A 12,441-nucleotide genomic window follows, 5' to 3' on the forward strand; every position below is an offset into this window, starting at 1 on the left:
CAACCTACCCAGAGGATCGGCACCAGGCTGAGCATCCGCCAGTGCAAGGAGTCACGCTGGAAGGGGGGCACACAGACTGTGGGTAAGTGCGACCCTGTCCTGGACTGCCCGGGGCACATTTAAAAGTTACCCTCCTCCTCCTCCTTTCCCCTTTAGCTTGTGATAGGAGTAAGCGGCATTATGTCTGGAAAAGGGAAAACACACACGTTCCTTTATGCCGCATGCGTTTCCTGTGGGGTTATGTTCCCACGAGCACAGACTATCAAATTGTGTGAAGCCTGCGACTCCGAACGCGCCCAGGAGCCCTCCCCTGCGACAGAGCCCAGGGGTCTGGATCCCCCGGAATGGGCGTTATCACTGTCTCGGTCCATGGCTTCACTTACGAAAGCGATTGAGACCCTTCAGGCCCCGGATAGGGGTAGAGACGATGGCTCGCTTGTTTGGGAGGGGTCGTCCACCTCACAGGAGCCTCCGGCCTGCAGGGGCCGCACACTCTCTAGGCAGACGCACAGGAAAAAAACCATACTGTGTCTCCAGGCCCCTCCGGTGCGTCAGCATCCGCGAGTGTGGCATCACGCTCACCGTCACCTTTTTCCGGGAACGAGCAGAGTTCGGGTGACGACGTAGAGGAACCCTTGTACCTGGATATACCGGGGTGTCGGGAGACGGTAGACAGTCTTATTGAAGCTGTTAATCAGACTCTGGGTATTGAGGATGATGTCTCCCCAGCTACAGGTCATAAGGTATCTTTTTAAAGGGCCAGGATACCACACAGAGTATTTAGCTCCCATCCTGAGTTCGAGGACATTGTGCAGCGGCACAGGGAACGTCCTGATAAGGGGTTTTCGGGACAGAAAACGCTAGAAGCGAAATATCCGTTCGCATCAGAGCTCTGTAAAAAATGGGCGGAATCCCCGGTAGTGGATCCCCCAGTGTCTCGCCTAGCCTCAAGATCCCTGTTGTCAGTTCCCAGTGGCTCCGCCATTAAGGACCCCACGGATCGGCTCATAGAGGGCTTAGCCCGCTCGGTATATGAGGCATCAGGATCAGCGCTCCTCTCTTCTTTTGAAGCGACATGGGTAGCCAAGGCCATGATGTCGTGGTCGGAGTCTTTGAACAAAATCCTGCAGGATAGAGAGGTGCCGACGGAAGTAGGCGAGATAGCAGGTCAGATCGCAATGGCAGGGGACTATTTAATCAATGCATCTTTAGATGCAGCTAATGGCGCAGCGCTAGCGGCGGCAATCGCAATCGCCATTAGGAGAGCCTTATGGCTAAGGCTGTGGCGAGCTGATTCAATCTCTAAAAAATCGTTGACTTCTCTGCCCTTTCAGGGGGACCGGTTATTTGGGGAGAAATTGGATAAGATTATTTCAGACGCCACGGGGGGAAAAAGCAGCTTTCTTCCACAACAGAGGAATAAAGTGCCGTTTCGTCAACCACAAACGCGCTTTCGAGCATTTCGTACCCCAGGGATGGCAGCGGCCGGTACTTCCGGCCCAGCTCGCTATGGCCAAGACAAAGAGCGTCAGGTTACGTACAAGGCCAACCCCTTGGGCAGAATGCGGGGCCGGCCGCCCAGATCAAGGGGGGCCAGGTCTCAAAGGACCTCAACAAAATGACTCGAAACATCCAGTACCCGGGGACAGCAGGGTAGGCGGACGTCTGCTCAGGTTCTGCCACGTCTGGGTCGCAGTGGCACGCGACGCATGGGTGGCAGAATTAGTGTCTTCCGGGTACAAAATAGAATTTATGAGGGATCCGCCAAAACGATTTTTTCTTTCTCGGCTTCCCAAGACGGAAGTTCGGGCACAGGCTTTGCTAGAGGCCATCAAAGTGCTGCAGCGCAACGAGGTCATTGTCCCGGTACCAGAGGGCGAGAAAACCCGGGGTTTTTATTCCAACCTATTCGCGGTACCCAAGAAGGATGGAACAGTAAGGCCAGTTCTGGACTTAAAGCTCCTGAACAGGTTCATCAGGGTCAGGCATTTCCGCATGGAATCTCTCCGGTCGGTCATAGCGTCCATGGAGCAGGGAGAATATTTGGCCTCCATCGATGTCCAGGACGCCTACCTGCACATCCCTATTTTTCCCCCGCATCAAAAATTCCTGAGGTTCGCAATCAATGGGCGACATTTCCAGTTTGTGGCCCTACCTTTCGGGTTGGCCACGGCCCCCAGGATATTCACGAAAGTGATGGCGGTTGTTATGGCCACCCTACATTCTAGGGGCATAGTGGTTATGCCGTACCTGGACGACCTCCTGGTAAAGGGTTCGACCTTTCGAGCTTGCGAAGAGAATGTCAGCATTACTCTGGACACCCTAACTCGCCTAGGGTGGTTGATCAACGGGAAGAAGTCATCCCTTATTCCAGCCCAGAGGATTCTATTTCTAGGGATGATTTTCGATACTTCCCGAGGGTTGGTGATTCTCCCTCAGGACAAGGCTCGAGCACTGCGGCAGGGAGTTCGAACCCTTCAACAGCCGGGGCCCCACACTATCCGGTTTGGGATGAGGGTTCTAGGGAAGATGGTGGCGGCGATGGAAGCAATTCCGTTTGCGCAATTTCATCTCCGCCCCCTGCAGCATGCTCTCTTAGCGACATGGGACAAAAGCCCGTTGTCGCTCGATCATCAGTGCAGGTTGTCCTCTCAGGTCCGAGGGGCGCTTCAGTGGTGGACACGCGACTCCTCTCTCCGTCAGGGAAGGCCCTTTCCCCCGGATCAGTGGTTAGTGATCACGACCGATGCAAGTCTTTTCGGTTGGGGGGCAATCTTCCGCCACCACACGGCCCAGGGGCAATGGTCGCCTCAGGAGGCGCGTCTCCCTATCAACTTGTTGGAGATTCGAGCAGTGCGGTTGGCACTGCAGCAGTTTCAGCACTTGCTGGCAGGGTGCCCGGTCCGGATTCAGTCAGACAACGCCACGGCAGTAGCATATGTGAATCACCAGGGAGGCACGCGCAGCAAGGCAACCATGCGCGAGATAGAACATGTACTCCGCTGGGCCGAGAGAAACCACTCGATGATCTCAGCAGTCCACATACCAGGTGTGGAAAATTGGGCGGCAGATTTCCTAAGCCGGCAGGGGATCGCGGCCGGGGAATGGTCTCTGCACCCCGATGTTTTTCAGCAAATTTGCCAGCGGTGGGGGACTCCAGACGTGGATCTGATGGCCTCCAGGGAAAACGCCAAGGTGGGCGTGTTTGTCGCCCGGTCTCGGGACCCGCGAGCGCTCGCAGTAGATGCGCTGGTCCTACCATGGAACCAGTTTCGGCTCCCGTACTTATTTCCCCCGCTGCCACTTCTCCCGAGGGTCATCAGAAAGATCAAGACCGAGGGGGTTCAGGCGATTCTGCTGGCCCCAGATTGGCCCCGTCGGGCATGGTATGCGGATCTGGTGCAGCTCCTCGCAGACGTACCCTGGCGGCTACCAGAACGTCCAGATTTGCTGTCTCAGGGGCCGATCTGCCACCCGAACTTAGAGGCCCTGTGTTTGACGGCATGGCCGTTGAATCTTGGGTTCTGACCCGGGCGGGGTTCGGGCGTGATGTGGTGGCTACAATGGTTAGCGCCCGGAAACCGGCTTCGGCGAGAATCTACCATAACACTTGGAAGGTTTTCTTTCAGTGGTGTCGAGAACGCGGAGTTGCGCCATTATCCTTCTCGGTCCCCAACATCCTGGCTTTTCTCCAGTCCGGCCTAGACGCAGGGTTGGCTCCGAGTTCTCTTAAGAGGCAGATATCGGCCTTGTCTGTCCTTTTTCAGCGAAAGATCGCTACCATCATGCAGGTCAGGACGTTCATTCAAGGGGTCTCTCATTTGGTACCCCCCTTTAGGGCACCCTTGGAGGCCTGGGACCTGAATCTGGTACTGAGTGTCCTGCAGGAGGCCCCGTTTGAGCCGCTACAGGAGGTTTCGTTGCCATATCTCTCCAGGAAGGTGGTGTTTCTGGTAGCCATAACTTCCATTAGGCGGGTCTCGGAATTGGGGGCATTGTCTTGCAGGGCTCCATTTTTGACTTTTTTTAAGGATAAGGTAGTCCTTAGACCGCCGCCGCCTTTTTTGCCGAAGGTCGTGTCCTCTTTCCATATTAATGAGGACATTGTTCTGCCTTCGTTTTGTCCGGCACCAGTTCACAGAGTGGAGAGAGCGCTCCACACGTTGGACCTGGTAAGAGCTCTCAGGAGGTATGTGTCAAGGACAGCACCTTTCCGCCAGACAGACTCGCTGTTTGTGATCCCCGAAGGGCGCAGGAAGGGGCTCGCAGCTTCACGGTCAACCATAGCCAGATGGATTCGCCTAACTATTCAGGAGGCTTACCGTCTTAGAGGCACGCCGATTCCTACGGGAATAGGGGCGCACTCTACTCGGGCAGTGGGCGCCTCTTGGGCGCTTCGGCACCAGGCTTCGGCAGAGCAGGTATGCAAGGCAGCAACCTGGTCCAGCCTGCACACTTTTTGTAAACATTACAATGTGCATACTCAGGCTTCGTCTGATGCGAGCCTGGGTAGGAAAATTCTCCAGGCAGCAGTGGCACACCTTTAGTCAGGAGGGCATGCGGCTTGGAGCGGTGAGTTGTCTTCCCACCCAGGGACTGCTTTAGGACGTCCCACAGTCTCTGTGTCCCCCAATGAGAGGAAGGAGAAACAGGGATTTTTGTGAGTACTCACCGTAAAATCCTTTTCTCCGAGACGCTCATTGGGGGACACAGCACCCACCCTGATAGCCAGTTGGCTTTTGTTTATTTTTGATGGGTATAAACCCTTATTTTGTAGGGTGGTCCTTTTTTTTCAGACATATAATTTTCTGCGGTAGAGCTAAATTGCTGTCAGCTTTTCCGACGGCTTTGGCACTAAACTGGTTTCCGCCCGCTATCGGGGCGAGGGTGTATGCGGCGGAGGAGGAGCTAACTTGTTTTTTTGTATACTTAGTGTCGGCCTCCAGACGGCAGTAGCACACACCCACAGTCTCTGTGTCCCCTAATGAGCGTCTCGGAGAAAAGGATTTTACGGTGAGTACTCACAAAAATCTTTGTTTTTGTCAGTGGATTGTTCCTGGGTCCGTTCTAGCTGATGATTACTAGAAAGGTTAGCATAGCCTAACAATGACAGTCTGGTACAGAGGGGGAAAAGGGGACCCTGCACTCACAAGCTTACGCTCTGAATTGAGGAAGCAGTCAGCGGGTTTATTGCAGGCTCTAAGATTTCCTCAAGACAGGAGTTGGTCATTGTTAGTATTTTAGGCTACTTTCAGATTTCTGGATTTTAAATCCGGCGGTCTGCGGCGAAAAATTGTCAAACCGGATTCGGTAGAAGCCGCAGCCCGCCGGATCATCTGTTTTTGCCGGATACGGTGCTGGAGAGGAAGAGAGAGTCTTCGCGCATGCACTCTGCAAAAACGCGGTCCGGCGCTGTCAAAAACGTTGCATGGAACGTTTTTTTGCAGACGCCGGACAGGCATTTTTTGCCGTTTCCGGCAAAAGCTGGACACGCCGCAGGGCCATCAGGCGCAATGCGCCGATAATGTAAGCCTATGGGAAAACAGCCGGATCCGGTAGCAACAGGCGCCAGAACCGGTTTTTAAATTTTTCGCCGCATCGCGCCTGATGCTTCAAAACGGAAATCTGAAAGTAGCCTAAAATGTGATTTTTCTGGGGAATTATGATTGCATTTTATTGTCATAACTTTTATATGGATCATTTAATATTCCCTTAGATAGCTAGGAGGTTTATTTTGTTTAGCTGGAATCACTGTTGTGTACGAAAAAAAATACATAAAAGGCTTTACAACTTTTTTACCTCCGGATCAGTTGTGGGTTCCAGGGTTTGGACCTCAATTATGATACTGTTAAGGCTTCTCCTAGTTTTATTTGCTTACCTAGGACATGCAGCAATGTGTAGGTGTTAAAGCAGTAGAGATTTATTATTATTTAACGTTAATAAAATACCCACTTGATCTATTGTCTTTGTCTTTACTTTTAGATCCCAGGTAGATGCTACGTATCTTTTATCCTTGACAAATGGTCCAAACCAGGTAATGTCTGGAGATAGCGTTTGTTAGTTTCTGCCCATGAATGAATTGATCTCATGACATCATATTATACTTTAATGCTTTCCCTGCGTTAGCATCTTTATCTTTTTATTTTATTTTTTTACCTCTGTAAAAGCAATAGACTTTTTCTAATTTGTGCTCACTTTGTACATTTTTCTGGGTGTAGACTAAATTAGACAGACATAGAAGAGATATTTTAGAAAGCACCAGGAGGGAGGCGCAACTTGCAGCTCAGCAGTATGAAGAAGAAAGGATAAGAGACACACTTGCACATACAGATTCTTTAAAGGTAAGCGTCAATCCATATTACACAAAGGCTGGCAGGAGGGGTTATAAGTCATGATGTGGCTACACATTTTTAACATTTTTAGTGTATATTGCAGTGTTGTTGATGATGTTTTTATAGATCTATTTGAATTCATTTGTATATGTATGTAATATGTATTTGCCAACCAATGACGTCTCAAATGTTCTCGACAGGAGACAAGTCCCTAGACATTGCAGGATGTTAGGATGTTTAGGCCATTCTGGCTGCTCACAGTAGCATAAGCAATATGCGACCTTGCGTTATGATAAAATCGTCTCCTGGGACACTTTATGGAAATAGCCGTACCACTGATTCCACCACCAAATCACTATCCCGAACTGTTAGTGTACCTGCAATGAAGACTATATGGGTCCGGCTGCTGTACAGTATGGCACCCCATAACATAATCCCTGGAGTAAGACCGTAGTGAGGTTCCATTATGAAAGATTTTTCATGGTGTTGCCCATTCGGCCTCCAGACCTATTTCCAGCTATCATTGTATCTAAGACAAGAGTGGGACTCATCGCTAGTCCTCCATTCCAGCCTCCATTACCATCTTGCTCTGCACCATGATAGCTTTTGAGAGCAGTGTCGTAAAGTCCATGGAGTACCTGTAGAAGGACGTCTGGCTCATAGCCCAATGTCTTGCAAAAGCCTTTTTATGGTTTGCGTAGACACTGTTTGACACGTTGGGCTTGGTATGTGACGTCAAATTTCACTTTAAGTACAAAATGGATCACCACTCATCATTCTTTTAATCAGGCTTCCCATTCGTGCAGAGGTTCGCCTCTGTGCACTTCTTGCTATCAATCCAGTTTGTCGTTGTTCTCCCTACATGTAACGATAAACAGTACTGACATCTCGGACTGTGCGTTGCAACCAAGGGAGTGATAACCCAAGGACCCGCTCAGGTTGCAATAATTGGCACGTCAATGAACAGGATCAACATTGCACAATCATCTCACAAGACTTGATCCGATTTTTGCTCCTTAGTACCTACTTATGATGTGCTGCTTTTTCTTTGGAAAATACATAAACATATTACAGTGCCAAGCAAAAGTGATACAGGTGTGGGAAAGATGCAATATGAGTGTACAGAATTGTAAATCAAATAAATATTTGGTATGACCCTTTCAAATACAGCATTCATTTTTCAGGGTACAGTTGCACTAAGTCAGGAACTTTGTTAAATTATAGTCAGGTGTATGAGTTACCAATTATAAAAAAAAAAAATGATGGTGATTGTGTTTCAACCAACAATTGAAAAGAATAATCATTGACTGACTGAAATTGGTGTGTAGAATGTTTAAAACTGGGTGAGGAGCAGACAAAACTCTGCTACAGAGGTGGGGTTGTGGAAGACAGTTTGCTGTTACAGGTCATAGACCATGGCAAGACTGAGCACAGCAACAAGACAAATGATAGTTATACTGTATCAACAAGGTCTCTTCCAGGCAAAGATTTCAAAGCAGACTGGTTTGTTTAAGTTTTTCTGAAAATTCATCTAGAAATGGGCAACATTGAGGACCATAGACCCATTGGTCGGCCCTGGAAACATAATGAAACAGATTAAAGACATATTAGGTTTGCTTTACTTTGAAATTGGAATATATCTAGCATTGGCATCAGGTCAAAAATGGCAGCAACCAGTAGGACTCGTCCATACTTGTACACTGCTCGGGGAAGCCTGGCCTGAAATGGTTTTCATGGAACAAGCTCTCCTTAAAAAACTGTGTGCCATTGTACCTAGAAGAACGGATGCGGTTTTGAAGGCAAAGGGTGGTCACACCAAATATTGGTATAATTTAGGTTTGTCTTTTGTATGTGCATTAACTTTGAAATGACCTTGATCTGTAATCATAAAAATGTATTATTAATTCTTTTACCATTTGTTGTGGCAATCTGCTCATTGATCACTTGTAGAAATTCTGGACATACCTCAGATACCTATGCAGGGTGAAGTATGCAATGTCTGCTAGCGGTCTTGTCACTTCTGCTATCAATATCTTCTAGCCTTATCTGAAGTAGGTTCATGGTTTTATCGCCATAAGAATAAGGATAATTTAGCTGCGCATTCCATCCTATACTGTCAGTTCAGAATTAGAATGTCCTCATGCAGTGGCTCATCCTGTATACTGTTGCACAGATAGAAATTAGTTTTGGCTTTTGCATCTAATATTGGATTAATTTTCCTTTTTCCAGCAGAAAACATTGAGTCCAGAGAAGCAGAGCCTGCCGGACAGTGAGGTGAGGGTGTGCGCAGTAATGTGGAGAATGACGATTATTGGGTACCATAGTGCGATAAAACCTCTGCTTTATATTATTTTTGATAAAAACAAAACTACCTTTTATTTTTATTCTAAGTGTCATGTTTGCAGATATTCTAAATATGTCGCTAATCATGTATATTTTTTTGCTTTCCCAAACTGACAAACCCATCTTATATTGGAACCTCTGTACGATCTACATATATGCATTACTTAGAGGGGTGTCCCACAATTAAATATTAAATTACTGTTTATTTTACAATAAATATTCCTTTTTGTTCTATTGATGTCATTTTGAATAAAAGGTTCCTGACTTTGTTACACCCTCTTTATGAGCGATCCAGTAGTTCTTATGATGCCATTTTCAGAACGTCCTCCTAACTTGCAAGGTGCCAATGAGAAGTCATCGCTTCTAGTGAGAGCGAGCTGGCAGCTTGGACTGCTCTACTGGGCAAGTGCTGCTATGGGCGCAAGCTGTACTTCTGTGTGCCTCTAATTAGAAAAGCCAATTTCCAGTTTTTTCTTTTAAGGGCCTCAAAGTGGCACCAAACGGCAGCATAGAGCGTATCCGCGGCTTAAAAGTACAGATCTTGAAGGAATTCATGCTTCAGAAAACCGTAAAAGCACATAGTAATGTTGGATGTAAGGCAGCATGCTGTATTTGTGCAACACAGAGTTTTAGAGGGAACCCGTCACTGGGTTTTCCAAACATAAACTACGGACACCACTTTTATTGACTCTTTTACAGCAGTCTAGCAAACTGTATACAAGTCTCCAAACCCAACTGCATAGCCTAAAAAATACCTTTTCCATCCCTTCTCCTCCACGTGGCGAGGTCCGGTCTGATGGGCGCAACAGTTCCTCCTTGCAATCACCATCGTCCTGTTTGGTTCATGTGGATGACATGTCCTCCATCATCCACAGTGTCCCCCAATCGTGCTCCTGCGCAGGCGTCATTTGCTGTGCCCTGCTGAGAGCAGAGCAAGTTACTGTAAAGTGCATACACCAGTAGAGTCCACAGAGCACAGATGACCCGGAAGTAAGGATGGCTCATGCGCACTATACAATGCTATGCTCTGCTTTCTGCAGGGTAGCGTGAAGTACACCTGTGCAAGAGTGCGATTTGGGACACTGTGTGGATGACGTAGGACGTGTTAGGCCTGTTTCACACTTGCGTAGTTGGCGGACAGCTGACATCCGACCAAAACAAAAATTACGGATCTGCCTCCAGGATGTGACATACGGATGTCAGCGGACGTTAATTTGGTCGGATCCGCCGAAGATGAAAAGTGCAGCAAATTTAAAGCGAGCGCGGCCTGGAAGAGAGAGATTTATTTTTTGCCGGTCCCGGAACGGCATTTCATGGTGCTTCCCGGAGTAAAGTTTCCAGGCATGCGCACTTAAAAATAGCGGACCGTCAAGGAAAAAAATCTTGGCGGATCCGTCAAAAAACGGGTGGGACGGACGGTTCGCCACTAATGTAAGTCTATGGGGGAAAAAACGGATCCGCCCCTTTTTTGGCGGATCCGTTTTGTTCTAAAATTGGCGGATTTTGACTGACGTCAAAAAATGGACGTGTGAAACAGGCCTTATCCACATGAAGCAGGACAGGAGGGCTGTGATTGCGAAGAAAGGGGAGGCTCCGAAGCAAGACCAGCGCCACCTATCGTACCGGCCTGACAGGGTTATGGGGGGGTTTAAAAAGTATTTTGAGGGCTATGCAGAAGGGGTTGGGGACTTACATACAACTTGCTAAACTACAGTAAAGGGGACATTAAAGGTGGTGGCTGTAGATTTATTTTGGGAAAACCTAGTTCCCTTTAAAATAAATCTACAAACTGTCCATGTTGGATGACTAATTACATCCTGTGCTATCCTCTCCTTACCTGATATGCATGTTTTCGCTCTTTCATATATTCTAGTATATTCAAACTAAGAATGATATATCCCATGTCCAAACATATTGCTCCATGTCACTAAAGGCCCAGGGTACTGGGGACCATTACAATAGATTTTAGCTTTTCTAGGTGACTGTCATTGATACTCTGCATTTTTCTTGCTTTCAGTATTATATTGAATCATTGTCTGTTACATTTTTTCTGCATTAAGTCATAGCGCAGAGTTATATAAGTGGTATGACATCCACCCTGCATGCATAACAGGCCTCCGACACCCAGCAAGTTATGTAATGTTTCTGAATCATTGTGTTTCCGTCAACTTCCATTGTTCAGTATGTCCACATCTACCAGATTAACATTGTATCTATATTTGTTTCTTTTGTGCCCATGACGACTTCTGAGTCATGGCCGCTGCTGGCCTGGTGTCCATTACATTCATGCAGCATCAATGTCGCTGTAATGCGTATAACAGTCAGGCTACCGGAAGAAACTACACTCCGAGACGACCTTAGGGTTGGATCCTGATGTGGGAACTGCCTTTTCATACGTGCTACCATGTAGTAGTGCCCAAATTATAATGTCATTCTGCGCATTTATAATTAGTTACGCCAGCAAGTGACATGTAATTGTGTCTATTGCATCTGACAGTCAGAACACCTACGTACAGCTGTAGGTCTCTTTCCATAGGTCCAGACATCAGAGCTGTAATAACTTGGCTTGGATTTTTTTTTTTTTAACCTTTTTTTGTATTAATATGAGGGCACATGTCAGTGATGTGGTAACTGACAGATTTGGCATTATCTCGTCTGATGCTGATTCTGTTTCTTTACAGTTTTCATAGGAGGTGCCATTTTTTTCATTTAATGTCCCAACCATTTTCCACAAACAAATCTGCTTCTCTTCATTAGTGTCGTCATCTGGTACCTGAACATTTGCATTATATTCTTTTTTTCTTTTGTTTTATGAGTTTGCGTGTTTTTGACATTGCTCCATCTCTCCCTGCCTCCATCTCAGTGTTCCCTCCCATCCAGACGCTCCCAGCATACAGATGATAGTGCCCTCTTAGTGGTAAGAACCCTGCATGGAATGATCTGGCACCTTCGGCATGACACAATTCCTCGTGGAATCATTTGTAGATGATGCATGTCACCAGCATAAACCAGGACAGGTTCTTTGCTGACTTAAAGTCAAGATTTTCCTGTTAGTTTGCAGCATTTTTTCACATTTGCTTTCGTAAATGTGAAATTGAAAACTTTGCATGGCACTGGTTTATCCAAGTGTGATTTTGCTGTGGAGTTTCTACTTTATTGTAATCGCTCTTCTTTCTCCAGGAGTAGCATATGCCGTCTGCTTCAGCTATTCTGTGTACAATTGGAAATGCTGCATGCAGTGTTGTACAGAAATAAATCACATAAAATATAACTGGTCATGGATTTTGTATGACTGCCTCTTATCATATGCTATCTAATGACAAAAGCATTAAATTAGTATAATGGCTGAGTCCTGGTTTATGCTGTTAGGGACTGATGATTTAGCTCAATTGCATTGATCACAGTACTTAAGAGTAGCATTCACGGTTAAAGGGGGTTTCAGGCTTTTTATTAAAGGTTACTAACTGGATGCCATCGTGAGAGAAGAGTAAGAGAAGCCATACTTGCCCACAGAATCCACCCTCCAGTCTAGATGTTCTGCTCTGAGTCTTTGCCAGACCAGAAGTAATGACATCCAGACCCGACCATGAAGCCAACTGCTGACTTGAGTGGTCAAGTCATTGGTGGTCGTGACCTCTTCACTTTCAGTTCTGATGGAGAACAGCAGTGTGGCTGCCTTAGGCTACGTTCCCACAATGAGCTTTTGGTGAGTTTTTGATGTTGCAGATTTTTTTTGCACCATTTCTTCATCCAATAAAGGAGGTTG

The 12,441-nt window shown here is 47.1% G+C and overlaps 1 protein-coding gene across 7 annotated transcripts in view; it reads left to right on the forward strand.

Moving 5' to 3' along the window:
* The window catches only part of LRCH3 (leucine rich repeats and calponin homology domain containing 3), a 107,663-nt gene that overhangs the window by 54,723 nt on the left and 40,499 nt on the right, over positions 1-12,441 (forward strand). For 4 of the 7 annotated variants that reach the window (XM_073589287.1, XM_073589292.1, XM_073589293.1 and 1 more), the window contains exons 12-15: positions 5,983-6,034; positions 6,219-6,341; positions 8,562-8,606; positions 11,539-11,592. In XM_073589287.1, the coding sequence (XP_073445388.1) occupies positions 5,983-6,034; positions 6,219-6,341; positions 8,562-8,606; positions 11,539-11,592 (274 nt within the window). The remainder of the gene's footprint in view (positions 1-5,982; positions 6,035-6,218; positions 6,342-8,561; positions 8,607-11,538; positions 11,593-12,441) is intronic. The other 3 variants (XM_073589288.1, XM_073589290.1, XM_073589289.1) reach the window with 3 other exon arrangements.

Source organism: Dendrobates tinctorius, unplaced genomic scaffold, assembly GCF_039654945.1.
Source record: "Dendrobates tinctorius isolate UK_male_01 unplaced genomic scaffold, ASM3965494v1 ptg000107l, whole genome shotgun sequence".
NCBI lineage: Eukaryota > Metazoa > Chordata > Amphibia > Anura > Dendrobatidae > Dendrobates > Dendrobates tinctorius.